Raw genomic sequence first — 20064 nt, forward strand, 5'->3', positions numbered from 1 at the left:
ATTTTAACTATTATTAACTCATTAATTAAAAATATTAAATACCAATATTATTAATTACAAAAATACTAAATATCATTATTATCCAAAAATATTTATTATTATATTATTATTATTATTATTATTTTATTAAAAGAAAATATGGGGTATTACAATTAGTAATTATAATATTTTGTGAAACCTTATAAATAGAAAATTGTTTTGTAAAGTAATTAGTAATTAAGAATTAATATAATCTTAATTTTTTAGTAAACAATAATTAATATAATGACTGAATTGTTAATTGTAATTAGTGTTTATATTAATGGTATATTTAAGTTATCAATGCCATAGAATCCTTGTATTAAAATTGATAATAAATATTGAAAATTATAAAGAGTAATTGTTAATTTATTAAAATCCTAGTATATATGTCTCAATATGCTATTATAAAGAGAGGCAGATCCTAATATATATGCATAATATGTATGTAGGCTAGCCAGTCTCGCGAGGTAAGGTGGCGAGACCAGCTTTGACAGGATAAATGCAATTGACGTCGCTTTCTCTGACGAGATTGGTTCACGTTAATTATTTGACTGCTCTACTTTGATAAAACATCTCAAAATAGTTTGGAAATAGATCCTCTAATGTGAGAAAAAACATTATACGATCATGTGAAAAGATCACAACCATACACAGTTAAATCAATGGTTATAATTTTGTAGCTATTTATTTTACTATTTTTTCTCTCTCCTCTTTTATTACCATTGATCCACTTTTGTATTGTTATGATTTCTCACTTTACCATGTCATGTGATTTTTCACATCAGAAAATCTGGATCCAAATAGTTTTGAGTTGGAGATACCTTTCAAAATTCTTCTTAGTATGGTGGCTTTGCCTAGTTAGGGATAGCCATGGACTCAATGCATTAAATAATTCATGAATTTATTAAGTGCTGGGTTAAATCTCTTAATTAATGTATATAAAAAACATTTATTAGAGAGAATTTTCATTTTCAACATTTGACATATTTTGCAAAGAATTACTTAACATACCGAGTTTAGAGAATTTTAAAAATAAATCCACTCCTAATTATAAGTCCGAGCCTCTAATTGTCTGGGGAAAAAAAGTAATAATAATAAATAAGAGAAAGCTGACAAGTGCTGTATACTAATCCCAACGCGTTTTTTCCAATTTGAGACTGATATTGACTACTTGTACTGTACTATCCACAATTATAAGCAATAATTGAAATTCAAACAGAATCAAATCAAAAAGACAAATAAATGGTCAAAATTACCAAACCACCCTTCGCTCTCTTTCAAATACCGCTCCCATTTCTTTCACAGCTCAAAACAAACGCAAATGGATACGCCCAAAAGATCCCAACCCGAAAACCCTATCGCCACATGCGCCACCATGCTCTCCCTCCGCCACTTCTCCGCTTTGCGCGACTTCGCAAGCCGCCTCCCGAGCTCCGACTGTGTCGCCAGAATCATCGCCATCGCCGACGTCCTCTCCGCCGCTGATTTCTACTCCGTCCTTAAGCTCCGCCGCGATGACGCCGGCGACCGCGACCTAACGCGGAGTCAGTTCGCGAAGCTGGCGCTCCTCCTTGACCCCACGAGCACCGACAAGTTCCCTTTCTCGGACGAAGCCCTCGTGCTAGCACGTGAGGCATGGCACGTGCTCTCCGACCCGGAAAGGCGTGCCCTTTACGACCGCGAGTTCGAACAACGAAGCGGCAGTGACCGTAGAAAGGCGACGTTTTGGACCGGGTGCCCCTACTGTGGGAACCTGTACGAGTTCGAGAAGAGGTACGAGGAATGCACCTTGCTGTGCCAGAATTGCCGGAAAGCGTTTCACGGTGTGGCGATGAAGCCGCCGGTGAAGGAGGGGGATGAGAAAGGAGAGGACTATTGGAGCCACGAGAGTGTTCCCTTGAGGTATTATGAGTTTAAGGAGAAGGAGGATAATAACAACATGATGGGTGATGAAAATGTCAATGTTGTGTACATTTCTGATGATGATGATGATGATGATGATGATGATGATGTTGGTGATGTAGGGTTGGGGAAGATAGTGATAGAGGTTGTGAAGGGTGATGTGAGAAGTGAAGGGTGGGAGAGGGTTCATCGTGTTCAGGTGAATGAAACAGTGAATTTGCAAGGCAATGGGAAGCGGAGGATGAGGATTAAGACTGTGGCAAAGAAGGGTGTTTGGAACAGGAATAAGAGAAGCAAGAAGGAATGTGTTGATGCAGATAGTGACTTGGATTTGGATGTGGAAGATGGTGAATTGGAGTTTACACAAGGAGATGGTGATGTCTTTGTTGGGGTTCGGTTCAACAAGTGATGGAAAGGTGTGATGATTCTTTTCTTTGGTTAGTTCTAAGATCATGCTATATAGGCAGGCAGCATTTAGGGTTTCTAGACATTCTGAGCAGATTAGGTTGCACAAAAAACTATTGAAAAATTGGAACTTGATGGTATAGTTGTTCATTACGTGCTTCATCATTTTGGAAAAGAGGCGTTGCATTGTTTTTACTTCACCGTTTTATCACTCATGCAAGCTTTTTGAAATACACTAATATTTAGGTCTTATATTTTTTGGTTTCTCGGAGTATCCGTTAATCCATGTATATGCGACTAATTTTACTCATATACGAAAGTTAAGAGTTTTTGTTTCTGTTTTTTGTGAATGCCGGAGCAAGAGGGTAAACAATTAACAAGGAAATTCACTTATTTTACGAAGAAAATCCAGAGTTTCTTCTCTTCCAGTCTTGCCCGCGTAACTACGTTGTTTCTTACCAGAACTTTGCTATTAGATAATCAATGGGCTTTAGCACAGATCAAACAATTTATCTTTGTTAGAATAAGGTCAAGCTGTAATGGCTAGTTATTTTATCAGTTTTGACTAAGCACCATAGAGGGTTCCTTTGGCTTATCAGAATTCATATCCTTGAAAAAAAAAAAAAGTTTAGGTGCAATGCATTCTTAGTAGAGACAGAAAATAGCAAATACCAAAAGTAGTTCAAATGCAACAAGAATCTGAATTACTAGATTTTTCATTATGTAGTTCATTCCAAATAGCACATGTTATATAGTAAACTTATACCGCACCATAAATACTCAGAAAACAAATAAGCAGCAGAAGTAGGTGAATTGGAAATGAAAGACACAAATAACACTTGAAAAATCTATATATTCGACAGAATTAGGGTTTGCAACGAAATTATTTTAATTAGAATTCCGTCAAAATTTCGATAAAAAATAATTCCGTCAAAAAATTCTTCACGGTTTGCAACGAAATTATTTTAAAATTCCGTCAAAAAATGCAACGAAAAATATTTCTGTCGAAAAGTTGCGTCTCAGTTTGCAATGGAATTATTCTAGAATTCCGTCGAAAAATGCAATGGAAAATATTTTTGTTTAACAGTTGTGTCTCATTTTTCAACCGATTTTTTTCTGAATTCCATCGAAAATAATATTATTAATTTTTTAAAAAGCATATATTTCATATGAATTTCAATTCAACAAACACATAATAGTATACTTGAGAAATATTTGGTAATTTCATACAAATAATTAATACACATCCAAACTATCATTAATGATAAAAAAATACCATTCATAGTAAAAGGTATGAACATGTGGTAATTTTATACAGATAATACACATCCAAACTAACATCAATTACCTAATTAAACACCATAATAATGAAAAGTACGAAATATATACAAGTCAATATGACACATACAAATATCTCAGAATAAAAATACTACTGATTATCCTAAGAGTATAAAGTAAAACGACTAAAAAAAAATGAATAGAGACAAATGTTGAATGACTGAAGTATTTGCAAAATTGGTAAAATAATAAAATAACATCTTTTATTTTTACCAGGCAGCTCTCAATCAATGTAATTTTATTACGTAATAATAAGAGATGATAAGAAAAAATAGGCTATTGACCATTTTGCCCCTCATTAATTAATTAATAACTATTTTGTCCCTGATTCGAAACTATCTATCAATCTGCCCCTCTTTAATCGACTATTTTGCATGTTTAATCGACTAAACGGTTGTTGGGAGATTTAATCGACTAAATCTCCCTACTTAATCGATTAAAATCATACTGACTTATTTTTTTTTGTCAAATATGGAGATTTAGTCGACTAAATAGGGAGATTTAGTCTACTAAATCTCCCAACGGCCATTTTTTGTCAGTTTTGGCTATTTAGTCGATTAAAAATGTAAGGTAGTCGATTAAAGAGGGGCAGATTGATAAATAGTTTCGAATCAGGGACAAAATGGTTATTAATTAATTAATAAGGGGCAAAAGGGTGAAAAAGCCAGAAAAAATAGGTTAAGTATAACCTCCCTCTATTTTTATTGTCTTTTTCATAAATGTGGTGTCTTAATGATCGGTCTCAAAAACATGACCTAAACAATTTTAGCTTAAATTTATTTTCATTCAACTTGAAAGAAATTCACTGTAATTGAGTAATTCCATAATTTCTGAGTTGAGTTGAGTTGATCAACATGGTGAAACTGCTCGTATACATGTATTTGTGATCCCTAGACCATAGTAACCAATAACCATCAATACCAATTTAGCATTGGGCAAGACCAAGTGATGAACAATTAATGCTCTCAGAAAATTGAAGAGAAACCAGTCTTTGAGAAGCTATTAACTGTATTCATAAGACGCCTTCATAACAACAACAACAAAAAAACAAAACAAACTCTAGTACTGCTGCTGCTTCCACAAACACTATCACAGAAAAAAAGAACAATTCATTCAGAGTACTGACATGCAGCTTAATGAACAACTATACCATCAAGATAAAAGGGGGCATAAAAAACGGTGAAGTAAAAACAATGCAACGCCTCTTTTCCAAAATGATGAAGCACGTAATGAACAACTATACCATCAAGTTCCAATTTTTCAATAGTTTTTTGTGCAACCTAATCTGCTCAGAATGTCTAGAAACCCTAAATGCTGCCTGCCTATATAGCATGATCTTAGAACTAACCAAAGAAAAGAATCATCACACCTTTCCATCACTTGTTGAACCGAACCCCAACAAAGACATCACCATCTCCTTGTGTAAACTCCAATTCACCATCTTCCACATCCAAATCCAAGTCACTATCTGCATCAACACATTCCTTCTTGCTTCTCTTATTCCTGTTCCAAACACCCTTCTTTGCCACAGTCTTAATCCTCATCCTCCGCTTCCCATTGCCTTGCAAATTCACTGTTTCATTCACCTGAACACGATGAACCCTCTCCCACCCTTCACTTCTCACATCACCCTTCACCCCCTCTATCACTATCTTCCCCAACCCTACATCACCAACATCATCATCATCATCATCATCATCATCATCATCATCATCATCATCATCATCAGAAATGTACACAACATTGACATTTTCATCACCCATCATGTTGTTATTATCCTCCTTCTCCTTAACCTCATAATACCTCAAGGGAACACTCTCGTGGCTCCAATAGTCCTCTCCTTTCTCATCCCCCTCCTTCACCGGCGGCTTCATCGCCACACCGTGAAACGCTTTCCGGCAATTCTGGCACAGCAAGGTGCATTCCTCGTACCTCTTCTCGAACTCGTACAGGTTCCCACAGTAGGGGCACCCGGTCCAAAACGTCGCCTTTCTACGGTCACCGCCACTTCGTTGTTCGAACTCGCGGTCGTAAAGGGCACGCCTTTCCGGGTCGGAGAGCACGTGCCATGCCTCACGTGCTAGCAAGAGGGCTTCGTCCGAGAAAGGGAACTTGTCGGTGCTCGTGGGGTCAAGGAGGAGCGCCAGCTTCGCGAACTGACTCCGCGTTAGGTCGCGGTCGCCGGCGTCATCGCGGCGGAGCTTAAGGACGGAGTAGAAATCAGCGGCGGAGAGGACGTCGGCGATGGCGATGATTCTGGCGACACAGTCGGAGCTCGGGAGGCGGCTTGCGAAGTCGCGCAAAGCGGAGAAGTGGCGGAGGGAGAGCATGGTGGCGCATGTGGCGATAGGGTTTTGGGGTTGGGATCCTTTGGGCGTATCCATTTGCGTTTGTTTTGAGCTGTGAAAGAAATGGGAGCGGTATTTGAAAGAGAGCGAAGGGTGGTTTGGTAATTTTGACCATTTATTTGTCTTTTTGATTTGATTCTGTTTGAATTTCCATTATTGCTTATAATTGTGGACAGTACAGTACAAGTAGTCAATATCAGTCTCAAAATGGAAAAAACGCGTTGGGATTAGTATACAGCACTTGTCAGCTTTCTCTTATTTATTATTATTACTTTTTTTTCGCACACAATTAGAGGCTCGGACCTATAATTAGGAGTGGATTTATTTTTAAAATTCTCTAAATTCGGTATGTTAAGTAATTTTTGCAAAATATGTCAAATGTTGAAAATGAAAATTCTCTCTAATAAATGTTTTTTATATACATGAATTAAGAGATTTAACCCAGCACTTAATAAATTCATGAATTATGTAATGCATTGAGTCCATGGCTATCCCTAACTAGGCAAAACCACCATACTAAGAAGAATTTTGAAATTTACAAAAAAAAAAAAAAAAAAGAAGAATTTTGAAATGTATCTACAATTCAAAATTATTTTGAGATGTTTTATCAAAGTAGAATAGTCAAATAATTAATGTGAACCAATCTCGTCGGAGAAAGCGACGTTAATTGCATTTATCCTATCAATTACACTGACGCGTGCCAATCAGCTTCGATCCTAGCTGGTCTCGCCACCTTACCTCACGAGACTGGCCTGCATATATATATATTAGGATCTGCTCTTTTTTTTTTTTTTTTTGATAACAGATCTGCTCTCTTTATAATAGCATATTGAGACATATATTCTAGGATTTTAATAAATTAACAATTACTCTTTATAATTTTCAATATTTATTATCAATTTTAATACAAGGTTTCTATGGCATTGATAGCTTAAATATACCATTAATATAAACACTAATTACAATTAACAATTCAGTCATTATATTAATTATTGTTTACTAAAAAAATAAGTTTATATTAATTATTAATTACTAATTACTTTAAAAAACAATTTCCTATTTATAAGGTTTCACAAAATATTATTATTATTATTATTACTTATTTATTTTTGGTGAGGAAATATTATTATTATTTATTTACATTTTAACAAGGATTCAGTAACATGATTAACATTTAATTAACACACTAATATAATGACTATTTCATTATTTAATTAATAATTCATTATTTAATTAGTAATACATGATTTAACTTAATCTGTTTTACCTTTAGGGTGTTATTTATTATGATTAAATCAGTAATTATAAAATAATCAAAACAATAATTATGATTTTAATAATTATGATTTTAATATTAGTAATACAACGTTAGCATGTGGGCAATTGATGATCTACTAGCAAAGTATATCATGCAACCCACTCTTCTATTCAGGGTGGAATGTTATATAGAGAATTAATTCAATTCAAGAATTTAAGTTATTAAATGATAATTCATTAAAAATTGGATTAAAGATTTCTCATATTACATAAGAATAATCTATTCTCTTACACAACAAAGTAAGTTCCATTAATATTTTTTTTTCTCCTGTGACGTGAAAAGTTTTTAACATTTAATAATTTTATATTAATATTTCTAACAAAATAGAGGTAGGTAAGAACTAAGAAATCACATTTTTTGAGTAAATACTCTTTTTTGTCCTTAAGAAAAAATATGGAGCTCAATTTAATCTTTGAAAAAAAATCGACTTGTAATTTCTCTAAAATTTCAGTTCTTTGAAATTACTATCTCTTTGAAATTCAGATAAGACTTTTTTTAATTCCTCAAAATGAACTAATATAAGTAATTTTTTTATTTCTTAAAAAATTGAAATAGATTTTTTTGTGGATATGAATATCATATCCCAACTACTCATCCAAGAATCTACTAAGAGATATATTCATGAGTATCTCAACAACATTAAACAGTCAAAGTACACAAGATAAGGGTCACATCCCAACAGAAAGGGAGTTGAACCCTAATGCAATCTGGGGAGCTCAAAAGGCTCAGGCCTAGGAAGGTAATCCTTATAAATAAGAACCTAAGGACCCCAGGCACACACTTTGAACCTATTTACTAATACTGCCCACACTATGCACACATTCATCCCTTGGCTATAAGCCTATTGCTTGTGCGCAGTGATTGAGACCTCGGCTACAAGCCTAGTATACATCTGATTATACACTATATCTGAGCGCATACCTCACGGTATAGCAATACGGTCTATCCAGGACCGAACATTGGCGCCGTATGTGTGGACGATAAATTTCGATTCACATTCCACGATGACGAACACTCGTTCGACGTCCAGCACTGCCCAAATGTCGCCACACCAATCTCAGCCTCAGCCTTATGGTATGCCGTCACACCAACCTGCATTGGAACAACTCTAATCAGCCGCGACCCCTGTGCTAGTAGAGGTCCAGGTCGGCGAGGTCGGCACTCAAGGACTGCCCTCCAGAACCCAGCCCAACACGACAGTGTGCCCAATGCGCCCACCTCCACATAATGAACAATCCAGGGACATAACCACTGTGGCCATGAATGCGATCCTCCAAAGGGTGCAGGAGATGGAGAACAGATTCTTGGCTCAACAAGGGCTGAATGCCCAGAGGATGGAGGCGCTGGAGGCTGAGCTGCGAAATCAAAACCTTGTGGGACGAGCTGGAGGAGAAGGCCGAGCTGGAAGCGCAGGCCAGGCTAATGAGCCACAACATCAAAACGCGGCCACGACAGAAGGAAATATGCAGAATCCCCGCCATGATAACCACTAGGAGGGCGGAGGACCAGTCAACAACCAAGGAGATATTTATCTCCTTGATGAGGAGGCTAACGATAGCCCATTCACTGAAAGGCTCAAGAACTTGGCAATACCGCCGAGATTTAAGAGTGCCAAGATACCACCGTACGACGTAAGTCAAGACCCGGAGGCCCATTTAGAGGCTTTCAAGACCGAAATGTTGTTCAATGGGATAACTGGACCTATCAAGGCCAGAATCTTCGCGACGACGTTAACAGGCCAGGCAATGGCCTGGATAACCAGGCTTCCCAGGAACTCGATTGACTCGTTCGAGGACCTAGCTCGAACCTTCCGGTTGAATTTCGCAACAAGCAAGGCGCATCTAATGCCGGCTACACCTTGGGAAGAATCCGACAAAAGGAGAATGAATCATTGAGGAAATACCTCGATAGGTTCAAAGATGCTGCCCTAAAGGTTCAGAATTTAACTGAGCCAGTACACTTGCATCTGATTATCTCGAGATTAGATGGCGATTCTCCACTGGCGAAGTCAATTTACTTCTCTGGGACGCTTTTCAAAGGATGAACCTGGACGAGAAGGACTTGAAACCATGCATCACTGAGCTGGTCGGGTTCAATGGAGCGTCATCCCCCCAAAGGGCTACATTAATTTGAAGCTGACCTTAGGGACGAAGGACTCATTCCGTGCTGGAAGAGTTTATTTTGTCGTAGTAGACACCGAGTCGTCCTACATTGTGAACATTGGCCGACCTACAATACACGACTGGGACATGTTGATTTCCACCAAGCATCAAGCCCTGAAGATGCCGGGGGCAAAGAACAAAGTTATCACCATAAGAGAGGATCAGAAAGAATCCAGGGAGTGCTACTATGAGACCCTACGAGTAAATCAAGGAGGCCCGTTCTCTCCCCCTCGGCACAAAAATGGAAGAGGTAGGGACCAATCTTTACACCCATGTGGAAACGAAGTAAACTTGGTAGAGCTGGACATGAGGGAGGAGCTCCAAGCCCCTCGTCCAGACGACCTTACACTTGTCGGGGTTGACTTCAATTCCCCGGTTTGTGAGCATGAAGCCCAGGAATTTTTCAACTGGTACTCCAAATACGCATTTGGTCGGGTTCAACCTGATCTTCCGAGCTCTTAGTTGCTCAAAAGTCTCCCTGAGGTCGGCTATATGTGTCGTTATATGCATTGATTTGACGACCACGTCGTCGATGTACACCTCTAGGTTTCTCCCAATTTGCTTTTGGAAAACTCGATTCATTATCCTTTGGTAGGTCGCCCCAGCATTCTTGAGGCCAAAAGGCATGACTTTGTAGAAAATTTTTCCCTTTTCTGAGATGAACGAGGTCTTCTCGTGGTCATCAGGGTGTAGTGGGATTTGATTATACCCAGAGTACGTGTCCATGAATGATAGTAGCTGAAATCCTGATGATTTATCAACTAGCTGGTCAATGTTTGGCACCGGGTATGAATCTTTCGGGCAGACCTTATTGAGGTCGGTGTAGTCCACGCAAATTCTCGACTTCCCACTCGGTTTCTTCACCATCACCACGTTGGACAACCAGGTGGTGTATTGTATTTTCCTGATGAAACCGGCCTCCAACAGCTCGTCCACGTGTTCGTTCAAAGCCTAACGTCGGTCAGATCCTATCTTCCTCTTCTTTTGGGACACTGGCTTCGATCCCGGGTCCATAGAGAGCTTATGACAGCAGAAATCTGGGTCTATTCCCGGGATCTCCGAAGCCTTCCATACGAACACGTCGGAGTTTTCACTTAGGAAAGCAGCCAGCTCCCTTTTGAACTCGTCCTCAAGGCCCTTTCCCACCTTAGTGTGCCCTTTTCCTTCCTTCCTAATGCTGACGTCTTCTAGCTCTCCTTGGGGATAATGAATCGAGTTTTCCAAAAGCAAATTGGGAGAAACCTAGAGGTGTACATCAACGACATGGTCGTCAAATCAATGCATATAACGACACATATAGCCGACCTCAGGGAGACTTTTGAGCAACTAAGAGCTCGGAAGATCAGGTTGAACCCGACCAAATGCGTCTTTGGAGTACCAGCTGAAAAATTCCTGGGCTTCATGCTCAGAAACCGGGGAATTGAAGTCAACCCCGACAAGTGTAAGGTCGTCCTTGAGATGAAGCAATCAGAAAATAAGAAAAAAGTTTAGCAGCTCACAGGCCTCCTGCAGCATTAACCAGGTTCTTGCCTAAGTCGGCGGAAAAAGCCTTGCCTTTCTTTAAGCTCCTTAAGAAAGAGGCAGAGTTCGAATGGGGGGAAGAATGCAAAAAGGCATTCGAAAATATAAAGAATTGCTTAGCCACCTCTCCCGTGCTGTCCAAGCCGGAGCCCGGTGAAACGTTGATCTTATACCTATCTGTGGGCAAAGAGGCCATCAGCGCCGCCCTGGTACGGGAGACCGACAAATCCCAATAGCCGATCTACTTCGTAGGTCAGACATTGCAAGGGCTAGAACTCCGTTACCAGAAGCTCGAAAAGGTTGCATTCGCACTGTTTACCACGGTAAAGAGGCTCCGACCTTATTTCCAAGGTCATCGAGTAATTGTGAGAACAAACCAGCCCATCAGGCAAGTACTAGACAAGCCGGATCTAGCTGGGAGGATGATTAACTGGGCCATCGAGCTCTCCGAGTTTGACATATCATATGAGCCTCGACAGACAATCAAGTCTCAGGCGCTGGCCGATTTTATCCTGGAATTAACCCCGTCAAAAGAAAAGAGAGAAGGGAATGAAGATCTCTGGACAATATACGTCGACGGATCCTCAAACTCTAAAGGGAGCGGAGCCGGGGTCATAATTGAGAGCCCGGAGGGAGTGTCCATTGAACATTCACTTCATCTGCATTTTCGACCTTAAATAATCAAGCCGAATATGAGGCTTTCATCGCCGGAATCGTGCAAGCAAAAGAGCACGGAGCAAGAAGGATAAAAATCCTAAGCGACTCGCAGCTGGTAACTTCACAAGTTGAAAGAAAATATCAAGCGAAGGGGCCTCTCACGATGAAATATCTCCAACAAGTCAAGGAACTATTGGCCAAGTTCGACGAGGTGGTAATCCAGTACATACCTCGAAATGAAAACAGCAGGGCAGACATCCTGTCAAAACTCGCCAGCTCGAAGGGTTCAGGAAATCATCGTACTGTGATACGGCAGAGCATCCCGGAGCCGACCTGCGTCATGGTAATAACCGAGACTGAGGATTGAAGGAGGCCAATAGTGGCCTATTTGGAAAAGGGAGTCCTGCGAGACAAGACACAAGAAGCCAAAAAACTTGTGAGGAACTCGGCCTGCTTCACCATAATAGAAGGGCAACTGTACAAAAAGGTTTTCTACACACCCATGCTGAAATGCCTAAACAAGAATGAACCTGAATATACCCTGACCGAGATCCATGAAGGCATAAACAGACATCACATGGGAGGAAAAGCCCTTGCCAGGAAGGCACTGAGGGTAGGATACTACTGGCCTACTATGGAGGCAGACGCGAAGGAGCACATCAAAAGATGCGAACAGTGTTAGAAGCACGCGCTCATCCTTCGCGCACCCCCTGAAGAGCTGCAAACTATCACGGCACCATGGCCATTCTTCAAATGGGGGACGGACCTGTTGGGACCCTTCACCGCGGCTGAAGGACAGCTCAAGTGGTTGATAGTGGCAGTCGACTACTTCGCCAAATGGATCGAGGCCGAACCCCTCACTACCATTACCTCGGCCAGGATTCAGAGATTCTTTGAAAGAAACTTGATTAGCTGATTTGGAATTCCTGCCGAGATCATCACAGACAATGGAACACAGTTCGCTGATAAAAAGTTTCAGGAGTTAATGACAGACTTGAAGATCACACATCGGTTTGCATCAGTGGAACATCCTCAGACCAACGGACAAGCCGAGTCTGCTAACAAGGTGATTATCAACGAGCTTAAGAAAAGGTTGTTCGATGCCAAAGGAAATTGGGTACAACAACTGCACCTCGTCTTGTGGGGTTATAGGACAAGCACCCAATCCGCCACAGAAGAAACCCCCTTCAAGCTGACGTATGGATGTGAGGCCATGATTCCAGTAGAAATCGACGAACCATCCTGGAGGAGGGTACAAAGATTACAAGGAACTGAAGGTCAAAACAGTGAAGCACTCACTGTAGAACTCGACCTACTAGATGAATGCAGGGAGAACGCCAGATATAAGAATATGATGGCGAAACGCCTAGTGACTGCAAGATTCAATAAAATGGTCAGACCTCGGTCGTTTCAGAGCAACGACTTGGTGCTAAGGAGAGCGGACATCGGCAATAAGAATGCCAGAGATGGAAAGCTCGCCGAAAACTAGGAAGGCCCTTACAAAGTTAAGGAAAACTTGGAAAAATGAGCCTACACCTTGGAAACTATCTCCAAGAAGCCAGTAAAGAGAACTTGGAAAGCGGACAAGCTGAAGGTCTACTATAGCTAGGCCTGAAGTTCGACTTTCAAGACAATAAGACGAGCTCTTAAGCTCAATCAATAGATAGATTTATTTCTACGCAAATAGGACGAGCTCTTAAGCTCGGTCAATAGATAAATTTATTTCTACGTAAATAAGACGAGCTCTTAAGCTCAGTCAGTAGGTAGATTTATTTCGAACCAAATAAAACGAGCTCTTAAGCTCGGCCTTGCAAATAGATTTCATTTAAAATGCAAATAAACTGAGCAGTGACCTCAATTGGGTTATCAATGCATATCGATTTATATTCAAGTAATTGAAGCCTCAAGAGCTTCACGATCAAACAAAGGAATGAAAATTTTGTTGACAAACAAAAAATAATCCTAGATCGATTAACGAAACCTCGGCAAATCGCAAGTCGAGTATCACGAGATTGAAATTGAACCTCGAACATATAAGTAAAAGGGAAGTAAAGCAACGATCTTGGAAAAATAAAACCGAAGCATAAGTTTTAAAGTTGACCCAAAGCGACAAATATGTTCAGACAAAATAAAAAGGGGCTCAAAGGCCCCATAACAGAAATACATAATGAAAGTCGGCATTTTGACCCCTTCATTCAGCAACACGTAGAGAGATGGCCTCACGAGTTTCGGCTCTGGTCTCCTCCTCGCCATCAGAGTCGGAACCCAGAGTTCCGGGGACAATGGCGCCATCCTTCACGTCATACGCAACATCCATGCCATCAGTAATAAGGCCAGGGTTCAGAACCTGGGCTTGTGCAATTGCGTTCTCGAAGGCTTGGATCGCAGCATTCGCGACCACGACCTTAGCCTCATCAAAGTCGGCTTGCAGTTTCTCAATTTGAGCATCTTTATCAGCCATAGACTTTGTGAAGGTCTTCTTCTCAACGGCGGCCGACTCCAAAGCTTTCTTTGCCTCATCAAGCTCGGCAGATAGCTCTTGGACCCTCTTCTCCAACCCGGACTTAGATTTAGTGAGCTCGTCTTGCACTTTCGAAATTTCCTCCACCTTGATAGTGAGGGATGAGTTAGAAGCAGTAGACAGATCGAGCTGTTAATGGAGGTCCTGGAAGGACTGGAGCAAAGAGGACGCCTTCAGTGAATCCTCCTCCAAGTGAGTAATGAGGGACCTGACACGAGCTGTCGAACTCGTGCAAATTAAAAATTAAATCTTTAGGGTTCAGAAAATTTATAGTAGAGTGGAAACCCTAAGTCGTCTCTCTCAAGGAAATTGCTTGGGTAAAAAATCGTTTATGATGACAGAAAATAAAAGGGGGGTTTGTTTTGATTTCAGTTTGATAATTTAAAAAGGCAGAATGTAAAATTGTATGTAAAATTCGTAATTAAAAATAACCAACCTAAGGTTTAGGTTCCATGGACGTCTTTCCTCGGATAAGAGGATATCAGAATCGTGATTGATTTGTCAATTGAATCAGAATCCTTATTTCCAATTGACAACCCTCTCTAAGCGATCGCTTAGCATTTGATCAAAGACGATGCTTCTACTCATACAATCGCAGAGTATGAGCCCGCTTGATTTAAGGTCATAGGGTCAATCAACCTAATCATCAAATCTGATGATTAATCCCTTTCCATAATCGCAATCGCGAACCTCAGATTGAATATCCACGATCGCACGATATCAATCTGAGTTGGGAGGGGAAAACAAAACTGATTTGAAATAAACGCAGATCCTCAAGACTTATCCATGGAATCCATTACCCTTAGGTTGATTAAAAGATTCTTAGCCTCGCATGGCTAAGGTAAACATAATTCTAAGAATAAGAAGAAGAAGAAGAACGCAATTGAATAAAAACTCAGAGAGAACTTTTCTATTCTAAAAACTGACTGCTGAAGGGTTTCCTAGAGTCCCCCTTAAATAGCCGTCACGCAGGACGGCTAGGGTTTCACCGCTTCAGCCAAAACATAAAATAAAAGCTAAATAAAAAAATAAAACAATAAAATAAAACATGGCTTTGGGCCCTAAACACATTGGGTCCTAATGTGAATTACAAGTCCAAAAGTCAAAATAAAATTCCAACAAAACAAGTCATCTTGAGATCAAGTTTCGACCATCTTCCCGTCCGAATTGGGCTTAAGTAGCTGAAATAGCGATTGTAGCCCTATTTGTTAGCTGCAAAATGCAACAAGAACGGAGTCAATCGGAAATCTGTAGAGTGAGATATGATCAAAATACGGAAGTAGTGTAAATCTGAAAAATTATGACGAAAATCAATTAAACCCAATTAAAATCTAGAATTGTGAATTGAGCCAAAAGACCTTTATTTAATTCAAATAAATCATAAAAATATCAACCAAGAGTAATAAATAAGTGTAACAAAATATGAGTTATCAAATTCCCCCACACTTATCTTTTTGCACTCCTGGGCAAAAACAAACTAAAATTGAAAGCAAAGACTAAGATCAACCAATCCTTTCCAACAACTATGAAGCATACAGAAAATATACAAAGATCACAAGTCTTCCACAGGTAAATCAATCAGGACAGAAATTCCCTAATCTCAAATCACAAGACGTGCTAACTTCAACTGCAACTGCTAACTGCACAAAAATGGTTCCTCACAAGATGCTCTCAATTTTTCTCTCAAGTGTATCAGTTAATTCAGTATATCACTCAAATCAACTCAAGAAAATCATCCTACCATAGGCTTGCGCAAGTTCTACTTCTCCACTGCTCATAACACATGCATGCACAAATCAAGAGGGCTTTATGCAGGGTTGTAATGGGGCTGAGGTAAAGGTATGGATGAATATGGAAGAGAAAGTTAAACACCCCAGAAATTCACACAGAGCAAAAGTTAAGAACTAAACTAAGAACATAAAACAATGATACTGAAAAGATAAACATTTTTTGTTTTTTTTTTGTTTTTTGTTTTTGTTTTTTTTTGTTTTTGTTTTTTTTTTGTTTTTTCTTTTTGTTTTTTGTTTTTTTGAAGAAGTAAAACCACATAGCAGAAATGAATCAGATGGTCACCCCCCACACTTAAACTTTTGTCCGTCTCGGGCAAACCCCCACACTTAAACACAACATCACAATGAAATCAATGCTCAGTAAAACTATAGGGTGTGGAATTAATTGGTTTTTCACTTAGGCTTGTAATGCGGCTTAAGAAATAAAAGATATAAAGGCTCAAAGGGGCTCACCAAGGGAGAATAATATAAGGGACAGCTATCTGGCTAAAGTGGGTACAGAAAAGAAAGAATGCCTCAATCATATTCATGCATGCAAGTGAAAAAATGCAGTTTCAAAAAGAACAAGAGCAAGTTCTAGAGGACAACAATCAAGAGCAGAAACACATAAGAAAGAAAGCGTGACCAGAAGATATGCCATGTATGCGGGCTCAAAACCTCACAAGCATAAACCAAGTCATGCAATCAACAGCACAGAATCAATCAACAGGTAGTTGTAATCCAAGAATCAAGATCAAAGCCTAACAGATTATGCTATCAAACACTGTGATCTAAGTAATTACCAGAAAGAAAAGGAAAATCTACCTATGAAAAATCATAAACTAAAAGAAAGAAAGGAAAAGAAAAATAAAAATGCAAATAACAGAAAGAAAAGAAAAAGAAGGAAGAGAACTCCTTGAACTCCCTATGGAGAATAAGCAACATCAAGCAGACTCTCAAACTGTTCTGAGCTCTTGCTGGAACCAGTTCATTTTTCGGATTTTCCACTACAGTCACTCCAGACTTCTTGGGAACCACTTGAAACGGGCTGACCCACCAGCTATCTGAAATGGGATAAATGATGTCGGCCTGTATCGGCAATATCAGAAGCTTTTCCTCCCGCTCAGGTAGAAGGGTCTTGGCCACTATCACAGGTAACTGCTCATTTTCCTCCAGATATGCATACTTCAGATGGTCAGGTAGATCCTTCACTTCCAACTTAAGTGGCTGCTCAGTGGATGGGAGAAGTCTAGTGGGTGCAGGTTCTGCAAAAAACACATTAACATCTATGCCTGCAATCAAATTCTCAGAAATAGAATCATCAATAATTTCAACAGGCAACTCAGAATTCAACACCAATGCAGAACCATTGTGCAAATCATCATTCAATACATGATTAAAATCAGAACAACACAAAGCTATCTCAGCACAAGCAGTACAGTTACTACTATCGGTACAATCACATGACAGAGCAGAATCAAGTAATGATGATAATTCTGGATATTCAGCAGTTAAGTCAGTAGAGATATCATCCATCATTTCATCAATTACATCCATACAGAAAATAGAATGCTCTTCCCTAGGAAATTTCATGGCATCAAAAATATTAAAATTAACCATGCTATCACCAAATTCTAAGGAAAGAGTACCAGCATGCACATCTATCTTAGTCCTAGCAGTTTTCATGAAAGATCTACCAAGTATAATTGTACTACTAGGATTCTCACCCTCCATCCCTAAGACATAGAAATCAGCAGGAAAAATCAGATTGTTCACCCTAACTAATATATCTTCAACTACACCAGAAGGATGAACATTACTCCTGTTGGCTAACTGAACAACAATACCAGTAGCACGCAAGGGACCAAGACCAAGAGACTTATACACAGATTCAGGCATAACATTAACGGATGCTCCTAAGTCTAACATACAATCATGAAAAATAGAATTTCCAATAATGCAAGGGATAGTAAATGTCCCTAGATCTTGGCACTTCTTGGGCATGGGCTGGATGAGTACTGACACATTCTGGCTGACGCTGACTCGTTCATCTCCTTTCAGCCTCCTCTTGTTGGTGCATAACTCCTTCAGAAACTTAGCATATCTTGGAATTTGCTGAATCGCATCCAAGAGTGGGATATTGACCTCTACTTTTCTGAAGGTGTCAAGAATCTCTTTATCTTGAGCTTTTGCTGCTTGCTTTTTAGACTGAGTGGCTCTTTGAGGAAAAGGTAACAGGATGTGGACATCAGAAGTATCAGTATTCTGCTTCCTTGAACCAGTGTCACCTCCTTGAGATGACTTAACAGCAGATTGGTTTGGTTCCTCCAGTTGCTTGCCAGACCGCAGAGAGATGGCACTAACATTGTCGGTTCCCTTTGGATTTTGAACTGTCTGTGATGGAAGGGAGCTACCACTTGCTTGTTGATTCTGACTCATTGATGTTGCAAGTTGGCCAATCTGTGTTTGCAGATTCTGGATGGAAGACTCAGTCCTCTGCTGGAATTGCAGATTGTTAGTTGCCATCTGCTTCACTAAATCCTCCAAAGAAGGGCCATTGCTACTAGCTTGCTGCTGCACTGGTGGCTGCTGAGGGGCAAATTGTTGAAAATTTTGCCTCTATTGTGGAGGCACAAACTGCTGCCTCTGCTGGAATGGTGCACTTTGCTGATTCTGGCCCCACCTTAAATTTGGATGATTTTTCCAGGCAGGATTATATGTATTGGAGAAGGGATTGTTTTGCTGCTGCTGCTGGTGCTGTGGATTTCCAGGAAAAACTGCAGCAACAGACTGATCAACTTGGGAACCGCTGTCATATAAGGAAGGACAAGCATCCGTGGGATGAGAAGGATCACAGCAGATGCCACACGGGTTGCTTGTCTGTTGAGCAGAAGGTTGCACTGTCTGTGTCACTGCCAACTGCCTCACCATTGATGTCAACTCATCAAGCCTGTTCTCTATTCTCTGGTTATCTGTGCTTGATGCTCCTGCTGCTGCCACTATTGGATTTTGCATTGGAGAAGTTTGCACTTGGAACACTGCACTGCTGTTTGCTCTAGTGCCAAATTGTTGAGCATTAGCAGCTATCTCAGCAATCAGCTCCTTGGCCTCATTAGGTGTTTTATTGCTCAGGACTCCTCCACTAGCTGCATCCAGAAGGTTCCTATCCATAGGCAGCAGCCCTTCATAGAAGTAAACAAGCAGGAGATTGTCTGGAATTTGATGGTGTGGGCAGCTTGAACAAAGCCTTTTAAACCGCTCCCAATACTCATGCATGTTCTCTCCATTAGCTTGCCTTATGCCACTGATCTCCTTTCTGATTGAGGTGGCCCTGGATGAAGGGAAGAATTTCTCCAGAAACAATCTGGCCATGTCATTCCAGCTTACAATGGAGGAAGGTGGCAGGTAGTACAGCCAGTCCTTAGCTCCACTGTCCAAAGAGAAAGGGAAAGCACGCAGCTTGATTTGTTCCTCATCCACCCCTGTTGGCTTCATAGTGTTGCAGACTATATGAAATTCCTTCAGATGTTTGTGGGGATCCTCACCTGCAAGACCATGAAACTTGGGCAGCAAGTGTATTAGTCCAGACTTAAGCTCAAAAGGTACAACATGATTAGTATAACGAATACACAAGGGCTGCTCATTATCAACATTAGGAGCAGCCAATTGCTTAAGTGTTCTATCACCCATGATTTCAGAATCAAATAAACTACCAAACGAATAAACACTATGTAAAGGACTCGAACAAACAGACTCAATAGACTCAACAGACTCAACAAACTCAGACTCTAAGGTATGCTCAGGAACAGCTCTACTGTAAGTCAACCCACGAGCTCTACTAGCAGCATGCAATGATCTTTCTATCTCAGGGTCATATGCATATAAATCATCAACACTGGTATTACTCCTAGTCATGCATCATAGGCAAAAGCATACAGCGGTAAAATCACAAAACATACAATAAGTCACAAAAAGTAGCCGAAAATAGCAAACAGAAGCAAAAATAAATCTATGAAAAATACCAAATGACCTCAGAATGCTATGGGACCAACTCTCCTACACTCTAATTGACCTTAAGGACTCAAAAATCGAATAAATTTTT

The 20064-nt window shown here is 40.0% G+C and overlaps 4 protein-coding genes across 4 annotated transcripts; 2 read left to right on the top strand and 2 right to left on the bottom strand.

The window, feature by feature from the left end:
- Positions 1–1342: 1342 nt before the first annotated feature.
- LOC133297088 (uncharacterized) lies at positions 1343–2332 on the top strand. Its single transcript, XM_061496154.1, has one exon. The coding sequence runs from the start codon at positions 1343–1345 to the stop codon at positions 2330–2332; it is 990 nt and encodes a 329-aa protein (XP_061352138.1).
- Positions 2333–5042: 2710 nt separating this feature from the next.
- Positions 5043–6050, bottom strand: LOC133297097 (uncharacterized). The gene is made up of 2 exons (XM_061496163.1): positions 5426–6050; positions 5043–5329 (listed from the first exon to the last, which is right to left on the bottom strand). Exons 1-2 carry the CDS (start codon positions 6048–6050, stop codon positions 5043–5045), a joined length of 912 nt encoding a protein of 303 aa, XP_061352147.1.
- A 6607-nt stretch (positions 6051–12657) lies between these two features.
- Positions 12658–13161, top strand: LOC133297114 (uncharacterized). The gene has a single exon (XM_061496182.1). It carries the CDS (start codon positions 12658–12660, stop codon positions 13159–13161), a length of 504 nt encoding a protein of 167 aa, XP_061352166.1.
- A 702-nt stretch (positions 13162–13863) lies between these two features.
- On the bottom strand, positions 13864–19671 carry LOC133297123 (uncharacterized). The gene is made up of 4 exons (XM_061496193.1): positions 18976–19671; positions 18741–18939; positions 16917–18392; positions 13864–14280 (listed from the first exon to the last, which is right to left on the bottom strand). The coding sequence occupies exons 1-4, from the start codon at positions 19650–19652 to the stop codon at positions 13864–13866; spliced, it is 2769 nt and encodes a 922-aa protein (XP_061352177.1). The 5' UTR covers positions 19653–19671.
- Between the last annotated feature and the right edge of the window lie 393 nt (positions 19672–20064).

This window comes from Gastrolobium bilobum, unplaced genomic scaffold (assembly GCF_033153095.1).
Source record: "Gastrolobium bilobum isolate Gb01-03AN ecotype WA unplaced genomic scaffold, APGP_CSIRO_Gbil_v1 utg22707, whole genome shotgun sequence".
NCBI lineage: Eukaryota > Viridiplantae > Streptophyta > Magnoliopsida > Fabales > Fabaceae > Gastrolobium > Gastrolobium bilobum.